General features: G+C 44.5%; 1 protein-coding gene across 5 annotated transcripts in view; it reads right to left on the bottom strand.

Annotated features, from left to right (window-relative positions):
• Positions 1–17756, bottom strand: part of vps13c (vacuolar protein sorting 13 homolog C) — a 351237-nt gene extending 333481 nt beyond the window's left edge. For all 5 annotated transcript variants that reach the window (XM_041181313.1, XM_041181309.1, XM_041181310.1 and 2 more), the window contains exons 1-2: positions 17609–17756; positions 13268–13311 (exon numbers count right to left, since the gene is read on the bottom strand). In XM_041181313.1, coding sequence (XP_041037247.1) covers positions 13268–13311; positions 17609–17708 — 144 coding nt within the window. In that variant the 5' untranslated portion in view covers positions 17709–17756. The remainder of the gene's footprint in view (positions 1–13267; positions 13312–17608) is intronic.
• Between the last annotated feature and the right edge of the window lie 425 nt (positions 17757–18181).

Below are 18181 nucleotides of genomic sequence, written 5' to 3'. Positions count from 1 at the left end.
CTGTAGGTAGAGCAGAACCAATGGGTATACTGTGCTTAGATTTCCAGAAGGCATTTGAAAAAGTGTTACATCAAGGTTATTGCAGAAAATAAAAGCTCATGGTGTAAGGGCTGACATACTGGCGTGGATAGAAGCTTGGCTAGCTAACAGGAAACAGAGGGTAGCCATAAATGGGTCTTTTTCTGGTCGGCAGGTTGTAATGAGTGGTGTGCCACAGGGATCAGTGCTGGGGCCTCAACTTTTTACAATTTATATAAATTATTTGGATGAAGGGAACGATCGTATGGTTGCTAAATTTGCTGACAACACAAAGTTAGGTAAGAAAGTAAATTGTGAAGAGGATGTAAGGAGATTACCAAGTGACACAGATAGGTTAAGGAGTTGGCAAAGATCTGGCAAATGGAGTATAACATGGGCAAATGTGAAATTCTCCACTTAGGTGGGAAGAACAAAAAGTAAGCCAATTATCTAAATGGTGAGTGATTGCAGAGCTCTGAGATTCAGAGGGATCTGGGTGTCCTAGTGCATGAATCACAAAAGGTATGCAGGTACTGCAAGAATTAGGAAAGCTAATAAAATGTGATCATTTATCGTACAAAAGTAGGGAGACTATGCCTCAGTTGTACAGGACACTGATGAGACATCTGGAGTACTATATACAGTAATGGTAACCTTATTTAAAGAAAGATGTAAATGCATTAGCAGTTCAGAAAAAGTTTACTTGGCTAATACCATGATTGTCTTAAGAGGAAAGGTTGGACAGGTTAGGCTTGTATCCACTTGTGTTTAAAAGAGTAAGAGATGACTTGATCGAAACCTTTAAGATCCTGTGGGGTCTTGACAGGGTGGATGGGGAGAAGATGTTTCCTCCTGTGGGTGAATCTAGAACTAGGGATCACAGTTTAAACTAAGGGATTGTCTATTTAAGGTAGAGATGGGATCGTGAGTCTTTAGAACTCTCCCTCAAAAAGCAGTGGAAGCAGAGTCTTTGAATATTTTTAAAGCAGAGCTAGATAGATTCTGGGTTAACAAGGAGTGAAAGGTTACTGGGGGGGCTACATTCAGATCAGCCATGATCTTATTGAATGGCAGAGCAGGCTTGAAAGGGAGAGTGGCCTACTCATGCTCCATGTTCATATAAAAGAGGGGAAGTTTTACTGTAGCTGTACAGGGCATTGGTGAGACCACATCTGCAGTACTTTGTACAGATTTGGTCTCCCTATCTGAAAAAAAGATATAACTGCTTAGAAGCAGTTCAGAGCAGGTTCACTCGACTCATTCCCTGGATGTAGGACTTAAGAAGATAGGTTGAACAGGTTGGGGCAATATCCATTGGAATTTAGAAGAATGAGAGGTAACATTATTGAAACATGTAAGATCCTGAGGGGATTGGATAAGGTGGATACCAGGAGGGTGTTTCCTCTTGTGGGGGAAACTAGAACTTGGGGACATGGTTTGGGGATAAGAGATCTCCTTTAAAGAGAGAGATGAGGAGATTTTTTTTTCTCTGAGGGTCGTTAGAGTGTAGAATTCTCTTCCCCAGGAAGGTAGTAGAGACTGGGTCACTAAATTTATTCAAGGCTGAGTTAGACAGATTTTTGATAGACAAGGGAGTCAAGGGTTATGGGAAGCAGATAGGAAAGTGGAGTTGTGACCATAACCAGATTAGCCATTATCTTATTGAATGGTAGAACAGGCCGAATGGCCTACTCTTGCTCCTAAGTTCTATGTTCCTATGTCCATTGTCCAGTTCACGACGGCTTCAGTTACTGAAGTCCCATGCTCTGGAATTCCCTCCCCAAGAGGCTCTATCATCCTTAAAACACACTTCCCTGAACAAGCTGTTGATTTCCCCTCCTCGTATTTCCCTCAAACATTTTATTGATCTATGAATCTACTCAGGATATTTCCCTACATAAAAGCCATTTTATGCATGCAAGCTGTTGTTATCAGCAAGGACAGTGGTGCACAACTCCACCAAGGCCAATATCTGCTTCCAGAGGTAAAGTGCCCAGAACTGAACACGGCACTCCAAATGGGTTTAACTAAGCTTTCTATAACTGTAACATAACTTCCACTTCTTTGACTTTCAACCTCCTGAAGATGAAGGCCAACAATTCAATTGTAAACAAAAACAAAAAAAGCTGGAAAAACTCAGCAGTTAAAGACAGCACCTGAGGAGAGAAATAGAGTTAATGTTTCAGGTCAATGACCTCCCTCAGAAGTGAAGGTGGAAATGTAGGAGCTTTTAAATCGTAAATTTGGACAGAGCCTTTGTTTGTTAACTATATCGATAACCACTATATTTGGCTATTGCATCATCAGGTCTTCCGTTATTTAATCTTCTCGGGCCTCCTCCCCATCAGAGCTTCTCCCTTGTTCTCCCTGCCCGGCCTCCACTCCCACTGGCTTAAAAACTCACTTGAAATTTAAGTCTTGGAATGGATACGTTAAAGGTGTAAAGCACAGTATTTCTAAAAAGTACCGCAGGGGATAAAAACAAATCATGATTGTATCTTCATCCTGTACTACCCACCATTAGACTTGGTTTAGATAGATAAGAGAAAACTAATTAGGTTTTCATTGTGCAAAGCAAGCTCATAAACCAATTTTGCCCGAGTTACTTAATTGCATGCACTGGATGTTCAATCACATCAATGGAATAGTAAAAGCATGCACTCTCTTAACCCATCGTTCCTGACCATTGTCATACTCAGTACAAGTGTCAGGATATTACACACTATAGGATCATTATTTGTGAAAGCAGCCACCTTAATAGATTAACATGTGACTACGTGGCATTTAAACTGTGGACAGTATTCCATTCTGTGGCCAATATTTAGTTAAACACGGGCCTGAGTAAGAGAACTTCGCAGCCACCTGTGAAGTTTAAACATCTCATTGTTTAAGGACGAATCAGCCTTTGAGGAATATGAAAGCTATAGATTGTTGGTCTCCGAATGCCATATTGGGCAAAGGAGAATATTTGAGCTCAAGTTGGTGCAGAGATAAGAGCAAAAGATCACTGTCAACTGTCATTGTATCGTGGTAGTCTGGAGCCCAGGTATGTTACCTCTGCGGTCATGTGACTGCAACTAACTTTTAGGGAGAATGCCGTTTCAAATACCCTGAACAAAGCAAATCCAGAAAAAATGAAAGTCTTCTACAGCAGTCAATTGTACTTGCTCCAGCTTCCAAATCCACCCGAGAACCAAACTTCTGGCTCTTCGTCTACAAGAGGCTTTGCAGCTTCATGAGATTCCTTTGTTTCTAAAAGGCCTTCATCCCAACTAAAGTTTGAACTAAATTAAGACGACATCAGGTCTTCACCAAAATAGATACCGAGTTATAAATTCGTCTGTACCTAATCTTTGCACGTGTGACAATGCGAGTGAGACAAGTGATTGAGATGTTGTATTCAAACATCATGAGAAGTGTGATAATAAATAACCTTCTTTATTTTCAAAATCATATAAATTAGGAGTAGACCATTCGGCCCCTCAAGTCTGGTCCACTATTCAATAAGATCACAGCTGATCAGATTGTGGCCTCGACTCCACTTTTCACCCGACCCCCTATAACCTTTGACTCTGACCCCAGATAACCTTTGTTAGTCAATAATCTATCTACTTCTGCCTTAAAAATATTCATTGACCTTGCCTCCACCGCTCTCTGGGGAAGAGAGTTCCAAAGATTCACGACCCATCAGAGAAAAAAATTTCTTCTCATCTCCATTAAATGGGAGACAGCTTATTTTTAAAATGTGGTCCCCAAAAAAAAAAATCACACAAAAAGCCTGCTGAAATTCATTTGAAATTAGGAAAAAAAATCAGTGTGAGGGTAAGGAAATACAAACATCATGATTATGGACTGGAAGGGACCACACAAATTCTGTCTGTAACACCGTGCATTATCACTGAAATGAGAATTGCACTGATGGTACAAAGTCCTCAGCAAGAACTATGTTCGCATTATAACGCTAACAGCTGTGGCTCTCAGTCACACTCTTGTGTTTTGTTCAGCGTGTAAAATGGCAACCAATTATACAAAATTCGCTTTTGCATCTAACTTTTTTATTCTTGAACTAGTACGAATATAAATAACACGTTCTACTTGGGTCACAAGTAGATTTCAAAGTTAGTAAGTCAGTCAAATGAGGAGAAATAAATCACCCAATGTTCTTACTGTCCTGCTATGCCACGCAGGTACATGCAAAAGAAATCTGCCATGTATAATTCAAATTCAATCTCCAAACACACACACACAAAATGGACAAAACAGTCGGAGAAGGCAACAGTGGATCCAGGGAATTTCAGACATCCAAGGCTGGCAGTATTGATTGAAGATAACATTGCAGTGCTGGAGAGAGAGAGAGAGAGAGATGTCCCAGAGGGGTCAAGGACAGAATCAATTTGCCTAGAACTAAGGAACAAATAATGTGCAATTACATTGCTTGGTATGGTCTATAGGCTGCCAACCAGCGGGAAAGAAGTAGAGCAGGGGTCGTCAACATGTCAATCACAAGGGACTGGTAGTTCACTACCTGTAATCCAGTAACTCACATTAGGTGTTAGGGTGAAGCTTATCGACGCACTAGCCTTCAACAGCCACAGCCAATAAGCCGCATAAAACAATAATCATGGGATAAGCCAAATTCATAAATGGGTGTCGGAAGAAATGTGGAAATTCAGAATGACCTGAAAAGAAGGAAAAATATTTTCTGAACGGGGAAACGAGGAAGGTTATCAGAGATAACAAAAGCTGTAGGATACAGAACCAGTACACGCCAATCTTTGGCATAATAAAGGCAGCTGGGCTTAAAAACAGCCCATGCAGGCACTTTACAACAGGCAATACCAAGGCATCAGGATACTGGGTCAGCCCAGAAAGGCCCCCCAGATACCAAGAAAACTCTTTCCCACATTTCTGAACCCAATTTCCCACCAGGTAGCAAGTGCTTCATTTTTTTTGCTATGCAATGGTGCATAACAAAGCTTTAAGTGGACCTACTGAAACCACAAATAGAAACATGGAACTGAATCAGTAAAGATCAGTAAAAATCTGCCTCATTTTTCTATAATTTGTTCTGTTTCTTAATAGAGGCAATTTTTATACAACACATTGATCTGCAAATCCATGATATATTTCGAGGGAGTACCTTGCAAGCTACCCTTGCCTAGCTAATCATTTTTGAGGGAAAAAGTTAGCTACCATTCAAATCATGGATGCAGACACAGGTCCATCTGAAATAAGGCAAAAGACATACTATTTTCACCAAGAACATAAGAACATAACAGGAACAGACCATTCGGCCTCTCAAGCCTGCTCCTCCATTGAATAAGATCATGGCTGATCATTGTGTTTCAATTTCCACATTCCCATCTAACCCGATAGCCTTTGATTCCCTTATCTAACAAGAATCTATCTACCTCTGCCTTAAAAATAGTCAATGACCCCGCCTCCACCACCTTCTGAGGCAGAGAGTTCCAAAGTCGCACAATCCTGAGAAAAAATTTCTCTTCATCTGTCATGAAGCTATTAATGTATATAATATTGGAAAATATTTTTCTTTTAAAATAGAGGTTTAGTCTATGGGTGTGTCTTAATTGGATTAAAGCCAGCTAGTCTGTGTGCTTTGATATGTACTAGTTTTAAGATGTAAGAGAGATAGAGCATGTGCATTTTTTGATTACAGCATTCAAGAAAGCAAGTGAAATCTGGCACCTAGCCAGAGGCCAAGCAATATGTTTATATTACTAATAAAATTGGTACTATGAAAGGGATTTATTGTTAGAAGAGGCCGGTGATAGAATGAGAATTTACATTCAATGAGCTGTGTTAGGTATAAGGATAGCAGTTCCGGGTGTGTGCAGGGCAGAAGCAATATAAGATCAAAGCAGCTGTAAGCCTCCAACTGACTCCACAGAAACCAAAGTGAAAGGAACCTCATTTTGAATTCCTAAGGTGAAAATGCTTTGCCTGGTGTCTGCTTAAAAATCTATGGGTTGCTGTTGCCTTAATGGAGGTTAGTTTAGAAATTTGTTAAAAGTTATGATAGTAGTAATTTGTAGCCATGTATATGTATTTAACTTGTGTAAATTAATAAAATGTTTCATTTAATTTAATATAAAAGCTCTCGAGAACTGGTGGTCTGATCCCTGAGTTTAGAGTTGCACCTCAAACATACCACTTAAAAATACAGGTTATGACAGTTGCCTGAAGTTTCCCTTAGGATTTTTAAATAACTCAGCTTTACCAAAAGGCTGTCTCATAACACATCTCTGTCCTAAAAGGACAACCCCTAATTTTAGAACAGTGCCCCCTAGTTCTGGACTCACCCAAAAGAGGAAACATCCTTTCGATGTCCATCTTCTCAAGGCTGTTCAAGGTCTTGTGTACTTCAATCCAATCAACCCTCACTCTTCTAAACTCCAATGGAAACAAGCCCAGTCTGTCCAACTGTTCCTCATAAGACAGCTCACTCATTCCAGGTATCAATCTAGTAAACCTCCTCTGAACCACCTTCAATGCACTTACATCCTTCCTTAAATAAGGAGACCAAAACTGCACACAGTATTCGAGGTGCGGTCTCACCAATGCCTTGTATAACTGAACCATAACATCCTTACTTTTATGTTCAATCCCTCTCATAATAAAGGATAGCATTCCATTAGCCTTAATTTCTTGTTGTACCTGCATACTAACATTTTGAGATTCATACTGGAACACCTAGATCCCTCTGCACCTAGAATTATGCAGCCATTCTCCATTTCAGTAATACTCTGCTTTTTTATTCTTCCTGCCAAAGTGAACAGCTTCACATTTTCCTACATTAAACTTCATCTACCAGATCTTTGCCCACTCACTCAACCTATCTATATCCATCAAAACCTCATGTCCTCTTCACAGCATACTTTCCCACCTATCTTTGTGTCATCTACAAATTTAGCTACCATGTCTTCACTCCCCTCATCCAAGTCATTGATGTAAATTATAAAACGTTGAGGCACAACCACAGATCCCTGTGGGACACCAGTCGTCACATCCAGCCAATCAGAAAAAGACTAATTTATGCATACTCTCTGTTTTCTGCCAGCCAACCAATCTTCTAAACATGCTAATATATTACCTACTACACCATGCGCTTTTATTTTCCAGAATAATCTGTGATGTGGCACCTTATCAAATGCCTTCTGGAAATCCAAGTACAGCAAGTCTACAGGCTCCCCTTTATCCACTGTGCATGTTACTCCTTCAAAAAACTCCAATAAATTGGTTAAACATGATTTTCCTTGCACAAAACCATGCTGATTCTTCCCAATTGCCTTGAGCTCTTCCAAGTGCCCAGCTATAACCTCCTTAATGATCGATTCTAATAACTTCCCCACGACAGATGTCAAGCTAACTGGCCTACAGTTTCTTGTTTTCTGCCTCCCTCCCTTCTTGGATAGAGGGGTTATATTTGTTACTTTCCAAGCTGATGCAACCTTTCCAGAATCTAGCGATTTTTTGGAAAATTAACACTAGAGCAACGACTACTTCATTAGCCATCTCTTTCATGAGTGGGAAAACTATTTGTTTGTTTACATGGATTAAGGGCAAGTGTGTTTGTCTAATCTGTAGTGCGAGAGCTGCAGTCAGAAAAAAGAGCAACATCAAGAAGCACTTTGCAACAGTACACAAGCATTCCCAGAAAGGTTTCCCTGCAGAAAACAGTTTGCACACAAAAGTGAACTGAAAGCAGCAATGCAGAGACAGCTACCGCTTTTAACCAAACCAGTGAAAAAAGTGACAGAGGCATCTCTCGAGGTTTCTCACTTCTTAACCAAAAACAAGGCAGCATTTACAGGTGATGCATTAATGAAGGGAACGATGACTGTTACAGTCGAATCGTTATTCAAAGATTTCAAAACAAGCCAGAAATTATGTCTGCCATATCTGACATGCCATTAGGGGTGAACACCATGGCAAGAAGGTTAGAGAGGGATTTAAGTACTTGTAAGTGGTTCTCCATTCGGTGTAATGAATTGGTTGACTCAAGCGACCCTGCCCAGCTGGCTGCATTCATTTGAATGTTGTTTGAAGACTTCACCATTAAAAGAGGAATACTTGACATTGCTGCCATTGAAAGGCATTACCAGAGGAGTTAATATCTACAACAAGGTTAAGGATTATTTTGCAAAAGTTAATGTACCAATCGAGAAGCTAGTATCAATAGCAACTGATGGCACGCCAGTATGACTGGGCATCATGTCAGTTACACGACAAGTTTCAAAGCAGACCCCGATTTCCCTCCTTTCCTGAACCACCACTGTATCATCATTCATCAACAGGCAATTTGTGGCAAAGTAAAAGGACTTGATCACGTTATGACTCCTGCTGCTAAAGTAATCAATTTGATTTGTATAAAGGCCTTACAACCCCGTCAGTTCAAGTCACTTCTTGATGAACTATCATCCGAGTATGGTGATATTTACTGCATACTGAACCTTGATGGCCTAGCCAAGGGTGGGACACTGCTGTGTCGATTTCTTTCCCAGCAGAGGAGGGGCCACTGCTGTGTCAATTTCTTTCCCAGCAGAGGGGGGGGGGGGCCACTGCTGTGCCGATTTTTTTCCCAGCAGAGTGGGGGGGGCTGCTGCGTCGATATCTTTCCCAGCAGAAGGGGAGTGGGGGCCACTGCTGTGCTGATTTCTTTCCCAGCAGAGTTGGGGTGGGGGGGGGGGGGGGGGGGGGGGGTTGCTGCTGCGTCAATTTCTTTCCCAGCAGAGGGAGGGGGCTACTGCGGCGATATCTTTCCCAGCAGAAGGGTGGGCTTGGGGGGGGGGGGGGGGGGGGGGGGGGAGCTGCTGCATCAATTTCTTTCCCAGCAGAGGAGGGGGGGTTGCTGCTGCGTTAATTTCTTTCTCTTGTGCCAGAAATTAAAACTTTCATGGAGTCAAGAAACAAAAATACGACCAAATATCAGACATTGTGTGGCTGCTTGACTTGGCACTCCTAACAGATGTGACAGAGGAATTAAACAACCTGAACTATGAATTACAGGGGAAACAAAAAACACATTGCCGGCATGATTAGTGCAGTGAGAGCTTTCAAATCAAAACTTGACCTCTGGGCACAGCAAGCGCAGAAAAGGGAAATGCAGCATTTTACATCTGTGCTCCAAATGCTGGGAGAAAATTAAACCACTGCTGGGCTGGGCTTCTAGGCATCGGCAAGTACAGTGATCTCCTGGCCAGAATTGGCCAAGAATTCAACAGCAGATTTCATGATTTTCAGCAGATTATGCATGATACTTACTTCAAACCCCTTCATGGAAGTGGATGTTAGTGACATTCCTGAATAAGTCAGCTCGTTGTTTAACCTGTGCCACTTTGGAAATGGAGATTATTGATCTTCAAAACAACACTCAACTGAAAGCAAAGTACTAGGCAACTAGCTTTTGGAGTCTGGTGGAAGAGGGGACGTACCACCAACATCCCCACAGCAGCAACGGAAGTGGTTTCCTTGCTTGATCCACTCTGTGAGCCTGTGTTTTTCAACATGAACTTCATCAAATCAAAATTTTGAACCCAACTGACCAATGAGCATCTTCAGGACTCCATTAGGGTTGTCCTCTCCAATTATAAGCCAAATTTCACAGCACTGGCAGGCAGCATGCAATGTCAGGTATCACACTGAGGTAAAGGCAAGATCAGTTTCCTTATATTAAATATAATATTTTTATGCAGTTATAATAGCTAAATATTTAGTTTGCATTTATCTATCCAGATGCTTTCAAAATATTTTTAAGTAGCTCATGATATTTTTCATTCATCAGAAGTTGCTCTCACTAAAGAAAAGTTTGGTGACCCCTGATATAGAGGAACAAATTTGCAAGGAAATTACAAACAGTTGCAAGAATTATAGAGTAGGTATAATGGGGACTTTACTTATCCAAATATAGATCGAAATAGTAGTGTAAAGGGCAGTGAGGGGCCAGGGTTTCTAGAATTGTTCAGGAAAACTTTCTACAGCAGCATGTTTCTAGTCCATCAAGAAAGGAGGCACTACTAGACCTGGTTCTTGGGAATGAGGTGGGCCAAGAATCAGTAGGGGACAGAGATCATAAGGTTTAGGTTGGTTATGGAAAAGGACAAGGAACAATCCAGAGTAAAAATAATTAACTTCAATGTGCTAAGAATGGATCTGGCCCAGATCAACTGGAGTCAAAGGTTGGCGGCAGGCAAAATGGGATCTGAACAATGGGCTGCCTTTAGAGAAGAGGGAGCCCAGACATGGACAAGTTATACTCTCACAAACTGGAAAGGTAGGGCAAGCAAATCCAGAGCTCCCTGGATGACAAAGATTAAGAAGAAAATGTGTGCTTATGAAGTTTTCAGGTGGATAATACAATTGAGACCCAGGGTAATACAGAAGATTCAGACGGGAAGTAAAAAAGCAAATAACAGAAGCAAAGACAGAGTATGAGAAAAGACAAGCAGCTAATAAAAGGGAATCAGGAGTATCCTGTAGGCATATAAACACTAAAAGGGTGGTCAAAGGAGAAGCAGGGCCGATTAGGGACTGAAAAGGGGATTTACGCATGAAGGCAACGGGCATGGCTAAGGTATTAAATTAATACTTTGCATCTGCCTTTACCAAGGAAAATGCTGCCCAGGTCAGGGCGAAAAAAGAGGTAATTCAGACACTTTGAAGGGTTTAAAATTGATAAGGTGGTGGTATTGAACAATATGTGCTTAAAGTTGGTAAGAAACCAGGACCAGATGAGATGCACCCAAGGATACTGAGGGGAGTGAAAATTGCGGAGGCACTGGCCATAAATTTCCAGTCTTCCTTAGACCGAGGGATGCTGCCAGAGGACTGGAGGATTGCAAACGTTACACCCTTGTTCAAAAAAAAGGGGTAAAGATAAGCCCAGCAACTACAGGCCAGTCAATCAGTTAACTTCAGTGGTGGAGAGGCTTAGAACCATAGAACACTGCAGCACAGCAAACAGGCCATTTGGCCCTTCTAGTCTGTGCCGAAATATTATTCCGCTAGACCCACTGACCTGCACCTAATCCATAACCCTCCAGACCTCTCCCATTTATCCAATTAATTCTTAAAACTTAAGAGTGAGCCCGCATTTACCACGTCAGATAGTAGCTCATTCCACACTCTCACCACTCTCTGAGTGAAGAAGTTCCCCCTAATGTTCCTAAACCTTTCCCCTTTCACCCTAAAGCCATTTTATATATATCATTTAGGAGATGAGGAGAAATTACTGCACTCAAAGGTTTGGAGTTCTCTGCCTCAGAGGGTTAGAACCACAGAAAAGTTATGGTGCAGAAAGTGGCCATTCAGCCCATTGTGACTTCACCAGCCAAAAAGAGAAAAAAGAAACTTTCCAGCACCTGGTCCATAGCCTTGCAGGTTACAGCACTTTAGGTGCAGATCCAGGTACCTTTTAAATGAGTTGAGTGTTTCAGCCTCAACCACCAACTTAGGCAGCAAATTCCAGATGCCCACCCCTTCTGGATGAAAAAGTTTTTCCTCATGTCACCACTATTCCTTCTATCAATCGCCTTAAATCTATGCCTCCTGGTAATTGACCCCTCAGCTCAGGGAAACAAGTCTTTCCTGTCGACCCTATCTAGGCCCCTCATAATTTTGTACGGCTTAATTAGGTCACCCCTTAGCCTCCTCTGTTCTAAGGAAAACAACCCCAATCTCTCCTCATAGCTGCAATTTTCAAGCCCTGGCAACATTCTTGTAAATCTCCTTTGCACACTCTCCAGAGCAATTATGCCCTTCCTGTAATGTAGTGACCAGATCTGTACACAAGATTCCAACATTTTATCCAGTTCTATCATTACATCCTTGCTTTTCTATTCAATACCTCGCCCAATAAAGGAAAGCATTCCACATGATTTCTTGGCCACCTTGTCTACCTTCAGGGATCTGTGGACATGCACTCAAGGTCTTTCACTTCTTCAACCCCTCTCAATAACTTCCTGGTTATTGGGTGCTCCCTTGCTTTGTTTGCCCTCTCCAAATCAAATGACTCACTTTTCCAGTTCAAATTCCATTTGCCACTTTGCCACCGCCCACTCAATCAAACCAATGATATCATTGTGCAATCGACAGCTATCCTCTTCACTATCAATTACACAGCCAATTATTGCGTCATCTGCAAATTTTCCAATCATGCCTCCCACATTTAAGTCTAAATCATTAATATGTTCCCATTGGTGGAAGGATTGAGAACAAGAGGGCACAGAGTGAAGGTAATTGGCAAACAAAAGCAATGGCAACATGAGGAAAAAAATTTTCACACCGAGTGGTTGGGGTTTGGCATGTACCACCTTCAATCGAGGCATTCAAGAGAGAACTGGAATGTTATCTGAAAAGGAAGAATGTGCAGGGCTATGGAAGAAGGTGGGTGGGTGGCACAAGATCAACTGCTCTTTTGGAGAGTCCGTGCAGACATGACAGGCTGAATGGCCTCCTTCAGTGCTGTACCAACTCTGATTCAATAATTAACCTTTCCCCCAAAGAAAGGATTTATGTACCTCTGCAAGGATCATAACTGCAACTGGCTTCAGATTTCTTTCTTCAGAGACAGATTTTACAGGAAAAAGTTTGAGGATTTGTGGGAAAATGTTTTCATCCAAAGGATGGTCGGGGTCTGGAACTCACTGCCTTAAAGGAGTAGAGGCAGAAATCCTCAACTCATTTAAAAGGTGTCTGGATATGCATCTGAAGTCCCATACCTCCAGGGCTACGGACCAAGTGCTGAAAACGGGATTCGGCTGAGTGGCTCGTATTTTGGCCGGCACAGACGCAATGGGCAGAGTGGCCTCCTTCTGTACCATGCATTTCTCTACATTTTCTAAATATCTGAAAAGGAGGAATGTGCGGGGATATGGGGAGGGGGGAGAGTGTGAACTGCTCCTTAGGAGAGCCAGCATAGACACAATGGGCAGAATGGCCATCTTCTGTTCTGTAACGACTACGATTCTACATCATAATGTAGCATTATTGCTACTGAAAACTGATACAGGACATCCAATAAATCCCCGAACCACGATGGACAGCCATTGTAATCACTGCGTTTACACGCCACATGACATCAAACCGTAGCAGCATGAGGTTGTCTGTCCATTCCAGGGAATCTCACTCCTGCTTACTCTAATCGACAAACTCAACAACTTTCAAAACCAGTGAAATAGTATTTTTGAAAAAATGAAAGAAGAGCAGAACTTTAAAATGTAAAATTACTTACTAGTGCATTTTCTTTGACTTTCAGGTTCTCAAGGACCACGTTTCCTGAAACAAAATAACAGTCATTAGCAAGAATTCACATACACTGTAATTATGTAATAAAAATCTTAAGTCAACGCTTCCCCATAATTACACAATTTAGATAGCTGGATAGGCTTTATTAAACTTAAATATAAGATAGAGAAAAGGATCAACAACATGGCCGTGTTTTTGACAAAAATGCTTCCAATATTTTTGGAGGCGTGTGGCAGTTAAGAACAGGAAGAGAAACAAGCAGAACCAAAACCGCTACTTTCATGCATAACTCACAGAAATGACAGCTCTTAACCACAATTATATAATTTGGGTCTTGGCTCAGCACCTCTTTTCAATCTTTATTTAACTAACGAGGATTACCATTGACCAGACACTGAATTAGACCAGCCATATAAATACTGCAGCCACAAGAGCAGGTCAGAGGCTAGGAATCCTGCAACCTCCTGACTTCCGTAGCTTGTCCACCAGCTATAAGATACAAGTCAGGAATGTAATGGAATACTCTCCACTTGCCTCCCTGGATGAGTGCAGCTCTAACACTACACAAGCAGCTCAATCGGGCAAAGCAGCCTGCTTGACTGGCATCCCATCCACCACCTTAAACATTCATTTCCTCCACAGTGTATGCCACGTACAAGATGCACTGCAGCAAGTCACCAAAACTCCTTTGGTTGTTTATTAAGTTAAAAATGTCTTTTCCCAACAATTTTTGAAGCCGAAGGAAATCTCTTATCAAAAAAAAACATTAACTTTTAAGTATGTTGAAGTGATTAGTTAGTCTGTTGATTAAGTCATTAAACTCACTAACTTACTAAGTGCTCTAAAAGGCACTTATTGCTCCCTCCAAGGAGCTCAATGTCCAGCCCAGCCAATGAATTTTTTATTGAATATTTTCAAAAGGAAGGACCAGAGACCTGTCTCCTTAATGATCCCAAATGCCCAGCCATTCCAGATCCCAGAACCAACCTCGGGATTCACAGAATCTGCCTGTCCAAGTTTCCGAATAAACATAAAATGCTGGAAAAACCTCGGCAGGTCTAACAGCAGCTGTGGAAGAGTTAATGTTTCGAGCCCTTATGACTCTTCTTCAGAGCTAAAGAGAAATAAAATGTAATGAAATTTATACAGTTTAAGGGGGTTGGAGCAGATGAAGCTGGATAGAGGGCCAGTGATAGACGGAGGCAAAGAAGAGATTGTCAGGGATGTCATGGACAAAAGGACAAAGGGGTGTTAAGGGTTATTACTGGCTAAAGGAGGCGCTGATGGTGGCATTAAGGTCAGAAAGCAGAGTGTGATAATGGCAGGAGAAGGTAAGCACTCTGGAAAGAACAACATAAACAAGCAACAGATGGCCCTGGTGGGGGTGGGAAAAAAAGACTGAAAATAGGATAAAACAATGAATAAAATTGAATATAAATAAAAATAGAAATAAAAATAAGTGGATAAAAATAAAAATTTAAAAATTAAGAAGTGAGAATGAATATTGAAAAAAGGGGGTGAGGATGGAGGAGAGTTTTTCCAGCATTTTCTGTTTTTGTTTCAGATTCTCTGCATCCAACAGTATTTTGCTTTTATTTATTTTAACAAGAGGAGTTGTTCAGACCTCCAAGTTCCAATTCTTCACCAGCCTCCACAGCCTTTCGACAGAGGAATCTCGATCACTACTGCGTGATAAAAAGTATTTCCTGATTTGCTATAGGACCTCTTCCTAGTACTCTGAGGACATTTGCCAGTGCTGATTCCAGCATCCTGACAAAATACCGCTCACTCACCAGGAGGAACACCAGGGGTGTCTTGCTTATTTGTGCCGGAACACATCGGGTTTTAGATAAAGTTAATTCCACATCAGAATTTTCTGCTGACATTGTACTAAAGAGAAACCAAGTGTCAACCGTTCACATAATGGAAAAGATCTATTTGTCTGTCACAGATGATGCTAGTGAGACTCACCCTGTCATCCTTTCACTTCCTGACTGCTGCCCTCTAAAGAACAATTTTTTTTTTCAAAAAGCAAGTACATTTTCAGTTTCTTTGAGCCCTCGAATTCCCAGTTTGCCTTTCCACTAATCTCCTTCCCCAACTCAGTTCTGACTCCAGACGCAGCTCCCTTCCTCGACCATCAGCTCAGAGCCTTTTAGCTACTATTTTCACTGCTCATCCTGTACACCCCAGTACCATCCTTATGTTCAGTGGCATTTCAGTTCAGAAAGTTTCAGAGAACATAAGAATTGGGAACAGGAGTGACGCATTTGGCCCCTCAACCCTACTCCAGCATTCATTCAATCAGGTCATAGCTGATCCTCTACATCAACTTCGCTTTCCTACTCTAGCCCCAAATCCCTCAAATCCCTTAGTTATCTCGGTCGTGAATGTACTCGATGGCTGTGCATCCACAGCTCTCTGGGATAAAGGCGGCCTGGGGACAGTGTTGGAGTGTATGTGGCAAACTGGGCTAATGGGTAGGCTGGGGCCAGCAAAACGGGCAAGGAAAAGAACAGTAAGAAGAAGCTTCTTTATTCAAAGAGTGGATAGACTGTGGATCTCGCTTCCACTAAGCGTGGTTGAACTGCAGATGCCTTTCAGAAGGGGGAAAGGTATAGAAGATAATGCAGATAGGCCTAGAAGAAGAGTAATGGCCACCAGAATCTAGTTAGGCTGAAATGTGCAGAGCATAAATGGGCCGTTTATGTAAATCAATGTCCAAGTTGTGTTGACCAAGAGGCCAGGGGGAGAAAAGAGGGGGCAACTGGAAGTAGAGGTGGGGAGAAATGATACAGAGCAGACATTGTTGTTATGGCTGAAAAGAATTCAGGTAATAGGTGGGGGAAGCACAGGAAGATGAGAGTGAGCAAAACAGGGAGAGAAGGGGTGTAGGTGAAAGTGCAGGGTGGGGGGGGGGTATAATCGAAGAAGGGGCGGTGGTAAAAAGGGGGGCAAGGGCGGAACAGGCGGGGACGAGATGGGCGGGGGGGACGGGGCAGGGGAGAGGGTGGAACGGGGGTGAGGGTGGGGACGGGGGCGCTGACAAGTCCTGGTGCTGGGAACATTTTTGGGAGCAGGGGAGGGGGCTATCTGGAGAGGGGGTCTGGGGGTGGGGGAAGGTATAGGTGGGGCTGTGGGGGATGGGGGGTGGAATGGGGGTGATACAGGCGGGGGGTGGAACGGTGGGTACAGGCAGGGGGGGTGTAATGATGGGGGTACAGGCGGGGCGGTACTGGGGGGTACTGGGGGGGTACAGGCGGGGCGGGGCGGTACGGGCGGGGCGGGGGGTACTGGGGGGTACAGGCGGGGGGGTGTAATGATGGGGGGTACTGGGGGGGTACTGGGGGGGTACAGGCGGGGCGGGGGGGTACTGGGGGGTACTGGGGGGGTACGGGTGGGGCGGGGGGTACGGGGGTACAGGCGGGGGGGTGTAATGATGGGGGGTACTGGGGGGGTACTGGGGGGTACAGGCGGGGCGGGGGGGTACTGGGGGGAGTACGGGCGGGGCGGTACTGGGGGGAGTACGGGCGGGGCGGTACTGGGGGGAGTACAGGCGGGGCTGTACTGGGGGGAGTACAGGCGGGGCGGGGCTGTACTGGGGGGAGTACAGGCGGGGCTGTACTGGGGGGAGTACGGGCGGGGCGGGGCTGTACTGGGGGGAGTACAGGCGGGGCTGTACTGGGGGGAGTACGGGCGGGGCGGTACTGGGGGGAGTACAGGCGGGGCGGGGCTGTACTGGGGGGAGTACAGGCGGGGCTGTACTGGGGGGAGTACGGGCGGGACGGGACGCGGGGGTATTTGGGGGGTACAGGCGGGGCGGGGGGTACTGGCGGGCGGTACTGGGGGGAGTACAGGCGGGGCGCGGGGGTATTGGGGGGGTACAGGCGGGGCGGGGGTTACTGGCGGGGGGTATTGGGGGGGTACGGGCGGGGCGGTACTGGGGGGAGTACAGGCGGGGCGCGGGGGTATTGGGGAGGTACAGGCGGGGCGGGGGGTACTGGCGGGGGGTATTGGGGGGGTACGGGCGGGGCGGTACTGGGGGGAGTACAGGCGGGGCGGGGGGTACTGGCGGGGGGTACTGGGGGTACCCGAGCTCCCGGAACAAAACTGGGGGGAAACCCGACCCCAAATCCCCGGCTCGGCAGTTTCTCCCTGTGGAGAATTTAATGAACCTGAACATTAATCAGCAAAAACTGGATTGAATCCGAATTCCGCCCACTCGGCTCAATGACACCGGGCGGCGCCCCCGCCCCCCCCGGCCCCGGCTCCGGCTCTGGCTCCGGTCCCCGGTCCCCGGTCCCCCCTCCGGCCCCCGGCCTCTTACCTCCCCAGATGCCCAGCTTGAGCTGCGACTTGTCCAGATTTTCCACATAATCCCCGAGGCCCCGGTTGAGGAGCTCGGCCACCAGCGCCTCGAACACCATGGCCCCGGCTCAAACCCAACATCAACCCGACCGGCAGGACCGACACAACCAGCGCCCCCTCCGCCCGGGAGGAGTTAATACAGCCTACAAGGGACAGGGTGTATACGGGAAGTTTGTGTTTCCAGGGGCGTGGGTGTACACAGGGAGTGTGTGTATGTACACAGGGACTGTGTGTGTACACAGGGGGTGTGGGTATCCACGGGCAATGTAGCCTGTGTACACACACACACACACACCCTGTGTACACCCACACCCCCTGTGTACACCCTCACACACTCCCTATGTACACACACCCACACACTCCCTGTATACACCCTGTCCCCATGTACACAAACATTTCCTGTATGCATACTATCCCTCTGTGTACACACACTTCCTGTATATACACTGTCCCTGAGTACACACCCTATATACACAGTGTCCCTGTGTGTACACACTGTACATGTATACACACACACATCCTGTGCCCCCCC

This window comes from Carcharodon carcharias (assembly GCF_017639515.1).
Source record: "Carcharodon carcharias isolate sCarCar2 chromosome 32 unlocalized genomic scaffold, sCarCar2.pri SUPER_32_unloc_1, whole genome shotgun sequence".
NCBI lineage: Eukaryota > Metazoa > Chordata > Chondrichthyes > Lamniformes > Lamnidae > Carcharodon > Carcharodon carcharias.
Note: the sequence above shows the minus strand (reverse complement) of the source record. Positions and strands in the feature narration are given on the sequence as shown.